The sequence below is a fragment of the Delphinus delphis genome, chromosome 1, assembly GCF_949987515.2.
Source record: "Delphinus delphis chromosome 1, mDelDel1.2, whole genome shotgun sequence".
Taxonomy (NCBI): Eukaryota; Metazoa; Chordata; class Mammalia; order Artiodactyla; family Delphinidae; genus Delphinus; species Delphinus delphis.
Window position 1 is genome coordinate 13779539 of NC_082683.1, and position 18742 is coordinate 13798280.

An 18742-nucleotide genomic window follows, 5' to 3' on the forward strand; every position below is an offset into this window, starting at 1 on the left:
TCTCTACTAGAAATATGAGGCTCTCAGAGCCAGGATTTGTATTGACTGGGGTGGGGTGGGGCAGGGAGCTGGGCACACTGACCCAGTACTGGCCCTCTTTGCCCACAACCCTCTGGACCTTGGTTTTCGGTACCCAGCAGCTGAACCCAGAGCCCAAGATGCCAGGGCTTGTCCCCTGCCTCTCCTGCAGTGGTGAAGAGCTGCATGGAAACATCTACAGCCCCTAACCGAGGCCCCTCATGACTGAGGACAGATAGCAATGACTGACGAGGGTTGAGACCCCAGCCTGTGCCTGGGGGTCCAAAGGCCGTCTCTGTTTTTAGCGAGTCCACCAGAAAACCCTGCACCAAACACCAAGAAAAGGATTTCATGTACATATAACACCTACTCTGTGCCAAGAACATATGCAAGGATTCTCTCATTCACTCCTCACAAGCAGTTTACCACGCAGTCCCATTTTACAGGTGAGCAAAACTGAGGCTCAGTTTGGTGGGGTCCCTTTCTCTGAGTCACCAACTTGTAAGTAGCAGAGCTGGGATTTCCAGCCGGGTCTGTTGGTGCCTTCTCCAATTCCCCTATGCCAACCACTGAACTTACCAGCCCCAGGACTGGGCACCCTTGCTGGCTATGGGGTTAGTTGTCTGAAGTCTGATTAAAATGGCCCTTTGATTCCCACAGGCCACTTGCCCACACAGAAAATAATAATAAGGGCTAACATTTACTGAACACCTACTATATACCATGGACCGTTGCTTTTCTCATATGAACACAATTAGTAACCCAGTTACCCAATTGGTAATCCTCATGGTCACTCAATGAGGTCAGCGTTATTAGTATCCTCTATCACAGACGAGGCAACTGAGGTGCAGGGAGGTTAAGTAAGTTGCGCAAGGTAAGTGGGGGAGGGTTCAAAGGCAGGCAGTGTGGCCCCAGTGTCTTGCCCTTAGCCTCCACTCACTGTGCTGCCTCAGGGCATCTGTTGTCATGGTGCCTGCCCCCTGAGTACCATTTGCTCATCATGCCATAGAAACTTCACAAGCACCCCTTACGGCCAGGCCCTGTGCCAGGCGCTGGGATTATCCCCACGCAGAGCCTGCCCAGATCCCTCTCTCAGCCTTCCCACCTTGCCAGAACTCCCGCCCCCAGTTTCTCTGAACCCTCCATTCTTCCCAGAGTTCCTTCTTGCATTTGAACCTCCCTGTCCCCAAGATACAGTCTGCTTCCAGGCTGGGAGGCAGAGCAGCCTCGACCCTTCAACGGGATGCCTTGCCCATGAAAGCCGCCCCCAGCCTCTCTTGCCCAAGGCTTGACTTCCCACGGGAGGGCTTCCCTGTCCCACCCCCACAGAGAATGAGAAAGATGAGACCAGACAAGGACTTCCGAGCAGCTGGAAAGGTGAGCTTGCAGTTCACATCTCCCAGTGCTGGACGGGGTGCTGCCACTGGCTTGTTCCACCCCCTTCCCACCCCCTATCCCAAGCCATGGTAAAGCACTTGCCTGCCCTGTCCCAGATTCCAGATGGTTCCCTTGACCGGAGCCACCTGGTGTGCACCCCCAACCTCCATCATCAGAGCAAGAGAAAGGCCCACTCACAGGCAGTGGGCATGACAGATATGTGTGTGCCCACGGGGAACTGGGGGACACAGCAGGGCCACCCAGGCGAAGGGGCCAAATCGGGTGGGTGAGTGAAGAGACCCCCAGGCTGGCTTCCCGTCTTACCGCAGCTGCTGTCAGTTGGTGAGGTCTCAAGCCTCTTAGGTCTCTGAGCCTTGTTCTCTGACCTGCTGAGTGGGGGAATAATAGTAACCTCATAAATGTTTGGTGCATGTGATCGCAGCCAGGCTGTATGCAAGATGCTTTTCTCCAAGATCTCCTTGCAGTGACCCTATCAGGCAGCGGAGAGACGCCATCATTATCCCCATTTTATAAGTAAGGGAACCCAAGCTTAGAGCAACTCTCCTCAGGTCACCCAGCCAGGTCTGACCCCAGAGCCCATGCTCCTAACCACTGAGCTCTACTGCCCATCCTGTGGGGCTGTGGTGAGGACCCATGGAGCCAGTGGGTGTAGCCGGTGGAGAGTGGTGTGAACCAAAGGGGTCCTGAGTGAGTGCTTGCCCTTCACACAATCAAGTGCTTGCCCTTCACACAATCAAGGGGTCCTGAGTGAGTGCTTACCCTTCACACAATCAAGGCACCCTGTACTCTGGCCATGGGGGTGAGACAGAGGGCTGCATGAGATGACCCCGGGGCACAGAATCCAGTCATCTGGTCAGGACTTTAAAAGTTAGGCCAGCAAGGGTTGAGGCATGCCTCTCTGTGATGAGCCTTTGCTTCTTCTGTTCCCGCGGCCAGGGATGCCCTCCCCAGCTCAGATGCCACTGCCCCTAAGAAGACAGACGCCTGGTGGTCCTAGAGCCCATCTCAGTAGATAGCAACTACATTCTTCCCATTGATCAAGCCAGAACCCTTGGAGTCACCCACTTTCCCCCTCTTCTCTCCTACCCAACAGCCAAGCCATCCTTAAGCCCTGGCAGCTCAACCTCAGAATATATCCCACATCTACCCTGTCTCATGGTTTCCTCTCCGACCACCCCATCTAAGCACCGGCAGTTCACACTGGATTATTACAGTAGCCCCCAAACTGGCCTTTCTGCTTCCACTTATGTGCATTTCTGTTCTCCACTCTGATTGATCTAAAATATAAATCCACATACACACCCACCGAAAACCCTCCAATGGTAGACAGATTGATAGAACAAAAAAAGAGCCCAGAAATAGACCCACATACAGTCAGTTGATTTTTGATAAAGGTCCCTAGGCTGTTCGATGGGAAAAGAGAATGCTTCTTAATACATGGCCCCGGAACTACTGGACACACTTAAGGAGGAAATGAACCTGACCTCTACCACACACACACACACACACACACACACACACACACACACACACACACAAGAATTAACCTGAGATGAATCCCAGACCTCAATGTAAAACCCAGCATCATAAAATTTCTAGGGCAAAACACAGGACTATATCTTTGTGACATTGAGGTAGGCAAGGATTTCTTAAAGAGTCACAAAAAGCACTAAATGCAAATTTGAAAATTGGTGAATTGGACTTAATCAAAATCCAAATCTTCTGCTCCTAAGAAGATACTTTTAAGAAAGTGAAATGTGGCGAAATGGAAAAGCAATCTACAGACTGAGAGAAAATACTCTCAGTACAGAGATATGATGAGGGATTTGTATCCAAAATATATAAGGAGCTACTGCAGATCAATAATGATAACTCAGATTTTAAAGAGAAGATATACAAGTGGCTAATCAGCATATAAAAAGATATACATCATTAGGGAAATGAAGACTAAAACCTCAGTGAGATACCATTTCACAGCTACGAAAATGCCTAACATGGGAAAGACGGACAACACCAAATGTTGGCAAGGTCGTAGAACAATAAGAACCCTCACACAGGGCTGGGAGTATAAAACAGTACTACTGCTTTGGAAAACTAGTAGTTTCTTACAAAGATAAAAATACCCCTCCCTACTCTATGACCCAGCAATTTCACTCCTAAGTATCTACCCAAGAGAAATGAAAACATACGTCCACAAAGACCTGAATGCTCACAGCAACTTTATGCATAACAACAACAACAACAACTGTAAAAAACCCAAATGTCCGTAACTAGGAAAATGGATGAACAAATCTGTGATATATTCATATAATGAACCACTTCTCATCAATACAGTTGAATGAACTCCTAATACACCATGGAGTTCAGAGACATTGTGCTGAGTGAGAGTCGTCAGGCAGAAGAGTACAGACTGCACGATTCCATTTATATGAACTCCTAGAACATGGAGCACACCTCTGAGGATAGAAAGTGGAACAGTGTTTACCTATGGAGGGTGGAAATTGACTGGAAGGAGGCATCAGGGGACCTTTGGAGGGATGGGAATGTTCTCGAGTTTGGCTGGGATAGTGGTGACACAGATGTTCACATTTATGAAGATTTGTCAAATTGTGTTCTCAAGAACAGTGCCTTTCCCTTATGTGAGTTTCCTCACCATTTGAAAATATATGAAAGTCAGAACAAAACAAAATAATCCTCTAGACCGCCATCACATCTAAAATTACATTCCCACGGTGCTCATCTCTCACACTCGTCTCTGTTACATCTGCTCCAGCCACAGGGTTCTCCTTACGCTTCCTTGAATATGCCCAGCTCAGACCCACCTCTGTGACTTGGCACTGTCCTTCCTTTCCGCCTAGATTAATCTTACCCCAGGTATCCTCAATCCCTCCTTCATCAGATCTCTGCTCAAATCTTCTACTCAGAGGCTCCTTCCCTGAACACCCTATTTCAGCCTCCTCCTCCTGGCCCCATCAATTCCTTACTTCGCTTTGCTTTCTGGCATTGCGTTTATCTCCACGTGCAAGTATATGATATACTTTCTTATTGCCTGGATCTTCCACTAGAATTTAAATTGCACGTGGGCAGGGTCTTTACCTGCCTTGTTCACATGGTACAGGGCTCAGCACAATCTGTAACATATGACTTAATAAACACTTCCCTAATAATCAATTACTTAATACTTTTCCGGGTTGTTGTGAAGATTAAACAAGGCGTGCATACAAAGTGCTTAGCATAGTGACAGAGTAAGTACTCAGTAAATATAAGCTACTGTTGTTACTCATTATTGTATCCCCAACATTGCCCTGCATAGTGATCGACACAGATTAGGCATAAAGAACTAGATGGTTCGAGTAGATGAATGAATGGGTGTGTGAGTGGATTAGTAGGTTTATGGGTAGGTATATGGATGGAAAATGGATGGATGGGTGTTATGGTGGAGGGATGAATAATATGATGGAATGATAGATGAATGCATAGAACAAATGCTTGGATGGATGGATGAATGATATGATGGAGGGATGAATAATATGAGAGAGTGATGGATGGATGGATAGAATGAATGCTTGGTTGGATGAACGAATGGACGCATGGATGTGTGGATGGGTGAATAAGTGGGTGAGTGGTTGTCTTAGTGAACACCTAGAATTCCTGTGGTGGGGCGCCTAGAGGAGCTTTCCGTGAGATTTCACAAGGCTCTCCTTGCAGCAAAATGCTAAGGAGAGTAAAGAGAGCAGTTATATAATCAGGATTTTTTGTACGCCCCTGAACAGATGCACACCACTTCACATTTCCATCTCATATCTCTCCCCCATTGTCATTTTCAGAGCAACTCCTCAAATAGTAGGATAGCAGTCTATTCTCCCCATTTACAGGTGAGAAAATTGAGGCCCAACAAGTTGGATTGACTCATCCAAGTCACGTAACTGGAGAGTAGAAGACAGGCCTCAATCCTGGGTCTCCTGACTCCCACTCTTTCCATATGTCCAGGGGTTGAGGGGAGGGAAGTCCCGGGGGCTGAGAACCTTCCTTCAGGTACCTTCAGTGATGTGTTCTAGGGGCAGGAGAGAGGGGCCAGGACTTGACCACCGGGAGCTGCTAGTGGGTGTGAGCATGTGGTGGAAGCGTGTGGGTGACATCAGCTGGCCCGGCTTCCAGAAGCATCTGGATACAGCAGTGAGGGCAGGAGTCAGAGGGGCCACCTGCCACCAAGGCTCTTGCCAGTCGGCAGCTGCCAGGATCGAGCTTGGAAGAGTGAGGGCAAAGCAGACCCCTTGCCTACCCACCCTCTGCCTCTCGGGGTCAGCTCCACACAGGAGCCTCTGGACCTGGCAGCTCAGGGCAGCGGGGGAGGGGTCTGGCTGCCCACGTGGAAGAAGGCATCCAGCTTTCCCCCTCCTCCACTCCTGGGTTCCAAGCTTCGCTCTAAAGACCTGTGCAACTTCAGGTCCCGCCCCTGCCACTTCTTTGCTGTGTGACCTCGGGCAAGCCACTGCCCTCCTGGGAGCCAGTTTTACGGCCTGCAAAATGGGTTTCATGGCAACCTGCCTCGTAAACACCAAGATGGGTGAGACGGTCCTAGAATGACGTCTAGCACATGTCAGGCACCTGATAAATGTGAGTTCCCTCCCCTTGGGGCCAGGAGGCCCAGGCGCGGCCCGAAGTGGGTGGGTGGGGTCTTTTGGAACCGAGGCAGTTAGGAATCTGACCCAGGAGACGAGGTTGTCCGCCCTGGTTCTCCTGCTTACGCTTCTCCGGGACAGGGATGCCCTTCCGCGCCCCCTGCTGGCTGCAGCAGGACAGTGCCATCCCGGCAGGACGAGAAGAGGAGACTGAATGACGCAGGGCCAGACCAGCCTATGCAGCGCTTCTCACCTGCAAGGGGACCTTGACAGCACTTGAATGTTCATTAAAAAGACGAGAAAGTTACTTGACTTCCCCAAGCCTTCATTGCCTTATGGGGACAATCTCGAGAGGTTGGAAGTGTAAATGAGGTCGTTCATAAAGCACGTCACAGAGCGCAAGGCACTTAGGACGCTCTGGACAAATGTTAGCCCTTAAACCCACCGTCTCCCGATATTCCTAACAGCCCAGTGTGGTGGGTGGACAAGGGTTGCCTTGGCTGTTCCCACCCTGTGTTTGGGGAAAGCCAGGGTAAGTGACTGGTCCAGGGGCACACAGACTAGACTCCTTTCTTACGTGGGTGGACGCAGCAGCGGAAGCTGCCTGCACCTTCCCTGCCATTCCCTCCCCCTCACAGGCCTGGCTTTCCCGCTGATGCCTCCCTCCTCCCCACACGGCCCTTCAGGTGTCTTGTTCGTGGTTTAATTAATAGTCCTTTGGTCTCATGAATGAAATTGGTTGGCAGTACCTAGGAAATCACCCACATCTGCCAGCTGCTCTGATTTCTGCTCTGACAGCTCTGAGTGGGAAGGAGAGGCTCGGGTAGCAGGTGGAACAGATGAGGAGAACCCAGGCCAGCCCCAGGGCCTGGGGACAAAGCTTTTCTCCTGCCGCCACCCCTGGAAGATGTCCAAGGAGAGTGGCACAGAGCATGGCACTCTGATCAAAACCCTATCGCTTCCCCCTGGCCCAGGGAGCTCTATGGAGTCTGGCCCAGTCCCCACCCCCATCACCCCTGACCTTCCACCTCAGCGCCATGTCCTGGCTGTTCCCTCCACCTGGAACCCTTTTCAGGAGCTTCATCTCAGCTGAAATGTCAGCTCGTTGGAAGAGACACTCAGACCATCACTCCCCACTTGTCCAATTCTCCACACAGTGCCATGGCTCTCCAGTAGTTTCTTATTCACGTACTTATTTGTGTGTCAAATGTCTCCCCAGCTAAAGTGTAAGCTCTGTGTCGGCAGGCACGCGTCTCCATCACCACTGCGTCCCCAGCCCTGCCCCAAAGCCTGCCACACAGTTGGCTCAATGATTACTTGTTAAATGAATGAATGAGTGATGAATGGACCTGGCAGAAAGAAGCCTGGCGCAAACGTCATGGGACAAGAGAAACTGGCTCTTTGGGTGACCTTGGATAAGCCTCTTCGTTACCCCTGGGCCTGTTTCCCAATCTGAAACCTGAGAGATTGGACTCAGTGATCCCAGTGGCTCTTCCATCCCCGATGTGCTCTGGTTCATAGGAGAGCAGCACCCTTGGGCATCTTGTCTCCCAAGTTCAGAGAAGTTAAGCCACTTAAAAGAAGTGAAAGAAGTGATACAAGCAGGTGAGGAAGAGAGGCCGGAAGGGCACAGGCCAGGCCCAGGGAGGGAGACGGTTACCCCCACATTTTGCCACCTTCCACTCACCTCCAACCCAGAGATTCCAGAAAAACCCCACGGGGCATATTAACCTGGTAGAAGGCTCTCTGGAGCAGGGGTAATGAGACCAGAAATTTCATCCCAGTTCTTCACTGTGTGAACTTTGACAAGTTACTTCCCCTCTCTGAGCCTCAGTTAACTCAGCTATACAATGGGGATGATAAAGGCAGGAGCGCATCTCACAAGGGTTTGGTGTAGGTGGGAGTGTGGGTGTTCTGAGCAGGGCTGGGCGCTGGAGCAGGGTTCTCCCTGTTATAGCAGCTGAGTCGTCTCCCAGGTGGCACCCCCCTTGGGTGTCCCTGACTCCACTGTGCCCTGGGCTTCTCCGATCTGACCCCTTGTTACACCAGTTTGTGCTCGTCTTTTGACCCCACTGAGAGTGAACCCCACGAGGACAGGGACTGTGCTCTGTACGCCGTTAAATCCCCAGGTTCCAGCGAGGGCTCGGGAAACGTGTATGAATGAATGCAGGCATGAACGTGTATGAATGAATGCAGGCATGAATGAATGATCCGGATGGAAACTTTCTCTTCCGTTCCACCAGCACCTCTTTTCTTTGCTTAGTCTCCTCTCCCCGCACACACACACACCTCTCTGACCTGGCCTTCCTCTCCCTGTAGTTGCCCCCAAAGGACCCCAAATCATGATGACGCCCAGCAGAGCCCGGGTCGGGGACACAGTGAGGATTCTGGTCCATGGATTTCAGGTCAGCCTCTCTCTGAGCATCTGCAAGGGTGGCGGGCGGTCATCAGGCACCAACGGGGCACGAGCATTCCTGGCGGCATGCTCTGAGACCCTCCCCTTGACCTCCAGCACGGCCAGCTGGTCCGAGTCTCCTAATCTGTGTCACGGCAGAATTGGCTTCCACGAGGAGTGGCATGGGGTGCACGCATGGATGTGCTCGCCCGCCTGCAACTTAGAGCAGACATGGCACATGGATCTTGACACTCCTTCCAGCCCTAGAGTCCTTTCCTTCCTGGGGTCTGGGCAGCCAGTCCCAACCCATCCGATGAAGATGTGTTAAACCCACCCTGGCCAGGCCATGCCTCTGGCCCCTTCCTGCTCCGGCAGAATGGTTCCTCCTGTGACCCGACTCTCTCCTGCTCTGGCCAACAGAACGAAGTCTTCCCAGAGCCCATGTTCACATGGACGCGGGTTGGGAGCCGCCTCCTGGACGGCAGCGCTGAGTTTGACGGGAAGGAGCTGGTGCTGGAGCGGGTTCCCGCTGAGCTCAACGGCTCCATGTACCGCTGCACGGCCCAGAACCCTCTGGGCTCCACCGACACACACACCCGGCTCATCGTGTTTGGTACGCTGCGCCCAACTAGCGGATCGGGAGGGCCACCCGGGGAGGCCCCTGGTTGGAGCTTTCCCAAGGAGGAGGGAGCAGTAGGGGCCCAAGTCTCATAAATTTGCCCTAAGAGGGTGCCCCACAGGGAAGCACTACAGTTCAGTGGTTAAAACCATAACAGCTTTGGAGCTAGAGAACCCTTAGTTCAAATCCCAGACCCACCACTTAGCAGCTGGGCAACGCTGGGCAAACTGTTTCCCCTCCCTCAGTTTTTCCATCTGTAGAATGGGGCGGATACCGCCCAGCCCGCAGAGGCCGTGTGGCTGCCCTGAGAGGGTGCACATGACACCACACAGCGGGTGCTGGATGAGGGGCTTCCTTCGCCAAGTTCCAAATGCCATCCACGCTCTAGTTCTCTTTCTGTTCTTCCCAACAGAAAACCCAAATATCCCAAAAGGAACGGAGGACTCCAATGGTAAGTCTCCACTCTCAGGGCTTCTAGCTTAAAAGCTCTGGTCCCCCAAACGGCCCCTTTGTGTGACCTTGCCCCTCCCTCATGCCGTAGGCACATAATTGACCTCTAGTTGGGCCGAGTCTGGGTCAAAGGTCAGGAGTGGGCACTAAAGCAATTAAGCATCCCTAAGCAGCTGGCAGGGAGTTCGAGGGACAAAGTCTCTCTCAGAGAGCTCGGCTGCCGTGGTCCCAAGAAGATGTGTCTAGCGCTGACCGTGGGGTTGTGATCCGGGTCCCTTGACCACTTCATAGGATGGTGGGGCCCTTTATACTGCCCTCCCTCAGCTGCCCCCGAGCTGGGCACCACCCCATGGGACACAGACACTCCCCCCAGGCCTGCCAGCCCTCCCTTTCCCACAGTGAGCCAATCTCACAGTTCATGATGGAGGCCCCCACGCCTAGTCCCCACTGCAGTGTCCTGACGGCCACCGGGGAGCCTGACCTCCACCCAGCAGGCCTGGGACAGGGAAGAGGTCACGCACAACCAGGTGGGACAGATAGCAGAGCTAGGACTTGAACCCAGCCCATCCTAACACTGAAGTCCAGACTCTTGGCTGGGGCCCTTCAAAGCTCTGCGGTCCCCCGGCTCCACACACCTGTGCCCCCCAGAAAGCAAAGCGGGTGGGTCACAGGCCCTGACGCTGCTCCCTGCACAGGTTCCACGTCTGGCCCTGCTGGCATCCGGCTCACCTTGGTGCTCGCCCTGACAGTGGTCCTGGAGCTGACGTGAAGGCTCAGCCCTGCTCCCTCCATTCCATCTGGCACTGACATCTCTGCAATTGGTTTTCATTTCTTTTCTAAACTACTTCCAGTCTTGTTCTTAGTCTCTTTCTGTCCATGTCTTGGCTTCTTTGGTCAGTTTAATTAAAACAGAACATTTTTCCCCACCTCGGTCTATGGCTCTGTATTCTTCCTGGTCTATAGCAGCAACTGGGCACCTCCGGACATGCAACCTCGGGACAGGCACTGAGGGGGATGATGAAGGACATGGAGGGCATGCTCTTCCCTGGAGGAGGGGTGGAGGGGCAGCTCCTTGTTTCACACAAATCCAGTTGTGGGAAGTGGCCAGAGACTCTACTCAGGAAATTCAAGTTCCCTCAGGGCCAAGTGTAATAGTCAGCTCTTGCCACAATAATGCTGCATAACAAAGGGACCCAAATCACAGTGGCAGGCAACAACAAGTATTTATGATTGTGTTTACGTTTAGGACAAAGTGGTTCAGCTGATATAGTCTGGACTCACTTGGGCAGCTCTGCTTCAAGCAACAGGCTATCTGGGCTGAATTCCAGGGGATGGGTTGGGCACAGGTCTCACCCATGGTTGTTTTCTCTGGGGCCTAGGCTAAAGGGGCTGTGGCTGTCTGACAGTTGATCCTCTTATGGTAGATCATCCTAGCTAAAGAAAAAAAACTCAAACCATGGAAGCGCAGTTAAGGCATTGGCCTGTCATGTCCTTGAACACTCCTTTAGCCAAAGCAAGTCACATAGCCAAGGCTAACGTCAATCAATTTCACATATAAGTCAATGGTAGAGGTTCCAGAATTTCCTGTTCAACTACTAGAAGATTCCCCATGCCATTCAGCTATTGGAGGGAAGGGCTGAGAATGTCTGGAGATGGGTGGGGTTGGCATCTCTGAGCCGTGGCCAAAACCTGAGGGTCACCAAGGAGAGCCCTGGAAGACTGTGTTGATCTGGATAGGAGAAGCTAGGCTGCAGTAACACATTAACCCCAGAGTTTTACGGGATTAACACAATAAAAACTTATTTGGGGCTCATGAAAAGCCCAAGGCAGGTTGGGTAATCCTCTTCTATCCTGCAGCTAAATCAACTGGAATATGTGGCCTCTACGATCTGCAGGGCAGGGAAAGAGAGGGCTGCAGGATCAGAATGACGGGCAGAATAACAGCTCCCACCAAAGATGCTCACGTTCTAAGCCCAAGAACCTGTGAATCTGCTACCTTACCTGGCAAAAGGGATTTTGGCTGATGTGATTAACTGAAGGCTCTTGAGATGGGAAGAGTGTCCTGGGTTGTCCAGGTGGGCCTAATGTAATCACAAGGGTCCTTAAAAGAGGGAGGCAAGAAAGCAGTAGAAGGAGATGGGATGACAGAAGCAAGAGATTGTCATGATGCAAGGAACGGGCCACGAGCCAAAGAATCCAGGCAGCCTCAAAGCTGAAAAAGGCAAAGAACCAGGCTCAACCCCAGAGGCTCCAGAAGGAAGCAGCCCTCCCAACACTTTCAGCTCCACAAGGCTTATTGCAGACTTCTGACTTCCAGGACTCTCTTAAGAGAATACATTTTCCTCATTTTAAGCCACTAAATTGGTGGTAATTTGTTACAGCAGTGGTAGGAAACTCATATAATCACACAGGATGACTTTAAGGGTCAGGCCTCGTAGTGGCACAGACCACGTCTGTCGCACCCCATTGACCTCAGGGAACTTGCCCTCCTGTCACTTCCGCTGCACTGTATTGGCCAGCACAAGCTATGAGGCCAGCCCAGATTCAAGGGGTGGAGAAATCTATTCCACTTCTAGATGAGAAGAACTACGAAGCCATGTTGCATAATGAGCAGATACAGGTCAGGAGGCGGATCAGGGCCGTGTTTACAATCTACGCCACCCCCCATTCTGAGCCTGATGCTCCGGAATCGTGCTTTCCCATCCACCATGACTTACTCTCACTTCAACTGGGAAGCCCAAACGGCCCCTCACTGCAATTTCTCCTTCAAAAATGTAACAACTAAACGCTCCATTTATTTGATACATATTTGCCTGCCTGCATCTTGCAGGCAACAGTACAGAAGATGATTTTCAAGTGTTGAAAGGTCTCTCATATCCATTAATATAAACATCCAGGCCAGGTCAGCAGCAACAACTACATTGCACCGCCTGTCTCCTCGGCCGACTTCCTTCTTCCCCAAAACCCTGCTCTGTCTCACGTGAGCCAGCGGCTCCCCCTTCTGTTACCTGCCAGCAATCCTACCTAAGCCAATGTTACACAATGCCTTTGCCTGTTTTCTGGAAGGAATAAAAAAAGATTTATTCCTTCTTTTTGTCTTAATAGAGGGAAGCCCATGTAGGCATGAAATTGGAATTGCTTTCCCTTATTAACAGTGTGGTCTTTGGGCTCAACTGACCCCTAAGGTGCGTTAATATCTCAGCAGCAAGTGGATGAACCACAGAAAGTGGCAGGGGACGTGCCCAGAGAGAGCCAGCTGGGAGGCTCGAGGTCCACAGCGGGTAGGGCGGCCGTCTGCTTTGGGGTCTGAGTTTGAGGATGTTGAGCCCTGAGCAGGCTGAAAAGGATGGTTTATTCAACCTAGGCCTGCAGGGATGGAAGGAGGGATGGGTGACACCGAGCCCAGCCTGACAGGGAGACGGACCCTTCGTCTATTTGTCCACCTGCTTACTCACTCATTTCACAGACTCTGAGCATCCCCCTGTTGTGGCTTTACGCCAGGCAGGGGAAACACCAAGACAAGTTGGGCAGATCCTACTGTAAAGAGCACCTGATCCATCCAGAATGACAGAGTCGAGGAAAAGAGCAACTGAAATGCCATGTAGTAAGTATTGGAACAAAAACGTGAAAGAATACAACAGGGTCACAGAAGGGGTGAAAGACTGTCCTGACTGGACAGGTCAGGGGAGGCTTCCAGGAGGTGGTGACTTCACAGCCAGGTCTTGAAGGAGAGGAAGGGGCATCAAAGTCAGTTCTGCCACCTCCACCATTTGGCTCCAGGTCAGTCAGTCCAGCTGTCGGTCCGTGCAGAGACCCATCCCTGCCCCCAGGGTGCCAGGCCTCAACGGGGCCACCTCCATCCCCCTCCTGGGCAGCCGAGCCCTTGTTGTTGGGCTCATCAAGGAGAACTTGGCAGTCCCATGTGCGGTGGCCCCAAGACAGGACCACCCTTCCCTGGCCTGGGCTCTCGAGCTGTGAACACTTGGTCACAGGAAGTGGGGGAGGCACGTGACGATCTCTCAGTGCTGCCGCTTCCAGGGCAGGGGTTCAGCATCTGCTGTGCCCGTTCCCTCCACCTGTGCACCTGCGAGAGAAGCGAGGTCTGGGGTCACCGTCTTCTCAGCCTTGGGGTACTGTGCCTCGGGGCCCCACACACACCCCCGAGAGGAGTCACATGAGAAGAGGAGTCACATGACCCCTCTACCCCAACCCACCTCATGGGACTGGAGACGTCCAGCCCTCCTGCTTCTAGCCTGGCTGGGCTCTTGGCTGGGCAGGAGCAGATCTGGGGACCTGCCTACCGTGCAGGCTTCTGTGATGCCAGCAGCCGTCTCCACCAGGGGCCACAGCCACCTTGTCTGAGGGGAGACATGGAGTCGTCAACCATGGCTCCTACACGAGGACCCAGGTTTTCAGAGTAGCCATCCTGACCCCAGAAAGGCTATATGTTTTATGAAGTGCACACACGTACACAGAGCAGAGAAAACAAAACCAAAAACAAGGGTCTCTCTCTGGGCTCTGCCCCTGCAGGGAAGCTGACAGCCCCACATGACGCCCAGACCCGGATGCGTGCTTTCACATTTCCAGGATGGGGGCAGGGATGGGAAGGCCAGTGTCGTCGGGGCTGGCTCCCCCAGGAGCCCTGGCTGCTGATGAAAATGAAAGGGAGAGGGCTGTGGTTCTGAGTGACGAGACGGTGGGTCGGGGGTCGAGTGGGGAGGGAGATCTGGAAAGAGAAGAGAGGGAAACCGAGGATGGGGTTGGCTTGGAGAAGGGGGCAGGGAAAGGAAGGAGAGAGGGAACAGGGACAACCATCCGAGGAGAGCTGTCTGGGGTGCTGGAGGTCAGGCTCACACTGGGATCAGACATCCTGGAGAGACAGGAGTCTCCTTGGAGGCATTTGGAGATGAGGGATGGAGGGGACAGAGAAGGGGGTCCCTGGAGGAAGGAATTCTGGAAGAGAACTCTCCAATCCAATTGGGCTTCTGTGAAACCTTCGAAAGAGACCAAGATCTGGACTGAATGAGATGAAGAGAAAGGTTGAAAAAGTGGGGAGTGGATAGAAATGAGACAAGAGATAGAGGAGAGACAGAGACACAGAGTCAGAGAGACAGACACACAGAAAAAAGCAGAAAAAAGAGAGACACACACACAGAGACAGAGACACATAGAGACAAAGAGAGAGAAACAGAGAGTGTGATAAAGACAGAGAAACAGACAGAGGCAGAGAAATAGAGACAGAGACAGAGAGAAAGAGACAGAGACAGAGACGGAGCTAGAGAGACTAGCCCTGCAGCCCAGCCTGGAGCTGGGGAGTTTTCCAAAAAGCGCTTAAGCTGTTATGTCAGGTATTATGCCCGTGGTTTCCTCTAGGGAAGACAGCCCTGAGTGATGATGGGTGGAAGGAAATAGATGTGCAAAGCACATGCATTTTTTTCCAAATGGGCCCAATCATCAGCGACAGGCCTAAATGTCAGCACTCACAGCGGAGCCCTGGGCTGCCAGCTGCATCTGACCTTGGGGCTAACCTTCTCAGGAGGCTCGCCTCCCCTCTGCTCCTTCTCCTCCCCCTCTCCTACTGCCCCAGGCAGCTGTGGTCTCCACCCCAGGCTCCCATTCCCTCCCACCCCTTCCTCCATCGATCCTGGAGATCCCAGGGCCACAGACAAAAAGCATTTTGGAGGAGCCCTTCCCTAAACCGGTACCCCTACCCCTGCCTTCTCAAACTCCACCTCCCCGAGAGACCTTCCTTCTCTGACCACAGGGACAGTCCTTCCCCAGTGACAGCCAGAGTTTTGAAAGGCTTTGGGGTTGAAAGTGTTTGAGGGCTCAGATTGCGGCTTTACCACATTCCCACTGTGGGATCTTGGGCAAGTGGCTTAACCCATCTGAACTCAGTCTTTCCAACTATAAAATGGGGATAATTACGCAACTTACAGGATGTGTGTAACAAATTAAATAGCAATGTTTCCATATGCATGAATTTGCATAAATATCAACATTCCTATATTTAGGAATTTACCATATACCAAATCTTCTCTACGTGTTAAGGGCTGCGCTAAGCACTTTGCATGTATCATCTAGTTTGATCTTCACAACCACCTCGCCGTATAGGAAGCATTAGATCCATTTTACAAGTAAGGAAGTAGTCTCAGAGAGGTTATGTAACTTGCTGAAGGTCACACAGCAAATAAGTCCTGGAGAAGAGATCTGGACCTAGGCTTGATGCATTAGGCAATTTTGCCTCCATAGGTCAGAAGCCCAGCACAGAGTCAGGTATAGACCAGAAACTCAGTGAATTCAGTTCCTTTTCCTTCCTTCTTCCTGGAAGGTCCTCCAAGGCAGATGGTTCTCCTAAATATTCTACTGATCTCAAGCTGGTCAGTCCAAGAGGCAGGACTGTGTAGTAGGTGGTTAAAGAGGTGAGCTATAGAGCCAAACTCTCCTGGGTTCAAATTCTGGCTTAGCTGTTGACTAGCTGTGTGACCTCAAGCTATTTACATAACCTCTCTGTGCTTGGGTGGCCTGTCTCTAGAATGAGATCATAACTGTACTCACCTCTGAGGGCTGAATGAGAGAGCGCATATAAAGTACTTAGAAAAATGTCTGGCATATAGTATACGCTCAATAAATGCCACCTGTCATTATCATTCACTTGGCAGGAGATGCTAACATTAATCTCCCTCCTTAGTACTAGATAAAAGAGATCACGTGGTCCTTCCCCCACAAGGTCATTCTGTGCCTTTAAATAAGCCAGCAGAAGGGGAGGGGAATGGAGAAGAAGGAAGAGAACCAAAGGGAGAGAAACTTAGAGTTACAAACTCAGATTCTTTACAATCCGTATAAGATAGGACCTATCATGCTCGTTTAATAAATGGCGCAAGAAGGGGGCCTCAAAGGGGAGGGGGACTTGCCCAAATCACATGGGTAAAGGGGTGACCCAACTGGAAATCCCATCCTCTTTACACGCATCTCCCCTCCCCTCCCAAGTGGGAGGACAGGGCCACTGCACCACCCACCCTCTGAGGGCACTGCCAGCAGGTGGACGAGTGCATGCAGACAGCCACACTTTCCAGTGGCAGCCTCAGAGGACAGAGAGTGACCCGACAGAAAAGGGAGAAAAGAAAGGGGCAGGCTCGCACTCCAGACCCTCTGGGTGCTCCATTAAGCTCCAACTCCAGAGAAAAGACCGCTTCCTTCCAGCTAAAGCAGAAATGTATGCTGAGTCTCAACCCATATCCCGGCTGGGAAACAGAGGCCCCAAGCAGCTCGCCCGGGGTTACAGCAGCTTAGTGGTAACGTGAAGATCAGAAACTGGGTTGACTCACCCCCCATCCCTTTTTCTGGAATTATACTCAGTGATTCTGCCTGGTAAAGAAAATATTAACTCAGCCATTAGGTGCCCCTTTTACCTCTTTGGGGACCTAGGAATCTGTACCAGGGAAGAGTTCCAGGGCGGCCAGTCTCAGAGGGAGGGGAAAAGCTTCTGCAGCCGGGGTGGGCTTCCCCGAGGGACGCAGACCATGCTGAGTAGGGGCTAAGGTCTGAGACTGGTGACCCCTCCTGCTGCCACCTCCTGGGATGGGAGCCGTCTACCTGGGGGGGTACCCCACCCTCAAAGGCAGTGACCTTGATCCCACCCAGAACCCTCCTAGGCTCAGGACTCTGTTCCAGGTTCTAACAACCCCAAGGGCTTTTGTTGGAGGCTCTGGCTGAGGTCCTGCACTAGTCCAGGTTTGAAATAACAAATTTGCTTCACTGGGCGCCTGCTTCCATCTTGTCCTTTTTTCTCAATTTCCCCTAAAATATATATATGAGTGAGTGTGTGTGTCTGTGTGTGTGTGTGTGCTTTGAGGTTGCTCCTGGGGGACTATTAACTAAGAATAATTTATCCGGGGTCTTCCCTGGTGGCGCAGTGGTTGAGAGTCCGCCTGCCGATGCAGGAGACACGGGTTCGTGCCCCGGTCCGGGAGGATCCCACATGCCGCGGAGCGGCTGGCCCGTGAGCCATGGCCGCTGAGCCTGCGCGTCCGGAGCCTGTGCTCCGCAACGGGAGAGGCCACAACAGTGAGAGGCCCGCGTACCGCAAAAAAAAAAAAGAATAATTTATCCAAGAAATTTGTTATGTTAGAATGACCAATTAGATATGATTATAACTTGCCATGGCTAACACGGCACTACTGTTGGAAATCTGAATGGCATTAAAATCTAATTAGCATATATTAAGTTGAAGGCTGTTTTACTGCAGTGCACCAGCAGGTTTGAGCAGTGCCGGCCCAGCACATGGACTCACTGCCCACTTTGGCATGCTGGCCACGTTGCCCATGGCACCCAGGGACGTGTCAGGAGGGCTCTGAGCAGCTTTTCTCTCCCTAAGCTGGGGACCAGATGGTCCATGCCTGCAGACAGGGGCAGCTCCGAAAGTGGACATGACATTCAGGGCTCTGTCCCTGGTTGAGGTGAGTGGCCAGAATCCAAGGAAAACCATCTTTGATTGTGGCAACACAGTCAGGGTGCTCTGGGGTCAGGGCTCTGGGCCAAGAGGATGGGGAGTGATTTTGGCAGCCCCTGGGGGCAGCTAGCTTCGGGGCAGAAAGCTAGCATCACAGATGGACCCTTCCCTGGGTTTAAGGGCATGGTGGGTCCTGATGTGAGGACCTAATTGCTATCTCCTCGGACCCAGAAAGCCCCTGGCCCAGGAACAGAAAACACTTACTGGGCTCCTACAGCGGGGGCTACTCTCTTGTTCTCAATCCTCATAAGAACTCCAAGAGAAAAGTTCCAGTATTGTGCCCATTTTATACACAGAGAACTTGAGGCTTAAAGAGGTTAAGGAACTTTCTCAAGATCATGTAGCCACAAAGTGGCAGAATCAGCTTTTGAACACAGGTGACTGTTTTTTTAAAGCTCTATCTCTTAACAGCTTGTTGCCAGAATGAATGAGGTCCATTGTCAGGTCCCGGTCAGGCTTGATCAATGCCCTCCGCTGCCAGCAGGGGGAGGCAGTGAGAGAGTAGGGAGCCTTGGCGGAGTGGGATGTGTTCATGGATGTATTCATGTCAGCTACAAGGTCACCAGGGGATGTTCCAGGTGCAGAATAAGACCCCAAAATGATGCTCCATGGAGATTTTCTGAATGCAATCATCCCAATCAATGGTTTTTGAATTTTTTTAAGGGGAAAAAAACTTCCTTTTGTGCAAAAGCTAATAGAAAGTAGATTAGATTACTGCACAGCAAATA

General features: G+C 51.8%; 1 protein-coding gene across 3 annotated transcripts in view; it reads left to right on the plus strand.

The window, feature by feature from the left end:
- Positions 1–10422, plus strand: part of IGSF21 (immunoglobin superfamily member 21) — a 269529-nt gene extending 259107 nt beyond the window's left edge. For all 3 annotated transcript variants that reach the window (XM_060035127.1, XM_060035053.1, XM_069541461.1), the window contains exons 7-10: positions 8358–8443; positions 8854–9046; positions 9465–9503; positions 10198–10422. In XM_060035127.1, the coding sequence (XP_059891110.1) occupies positions 8358–8443; positions 8854–9046; positions 9465–9503; positions 10198–10271 (392 nt within the window). In that variant the 3' untranslated portion in view covers positions 10272–10422. The remainder of the gene's footprint in view (positions 1–8357; positions 8444–8853; positions 9047–9464; positions 9504–10197) is intronic.
- The last annotated feature ends 8320 nt before the right edge of the window (positions 10423–18742 follow it).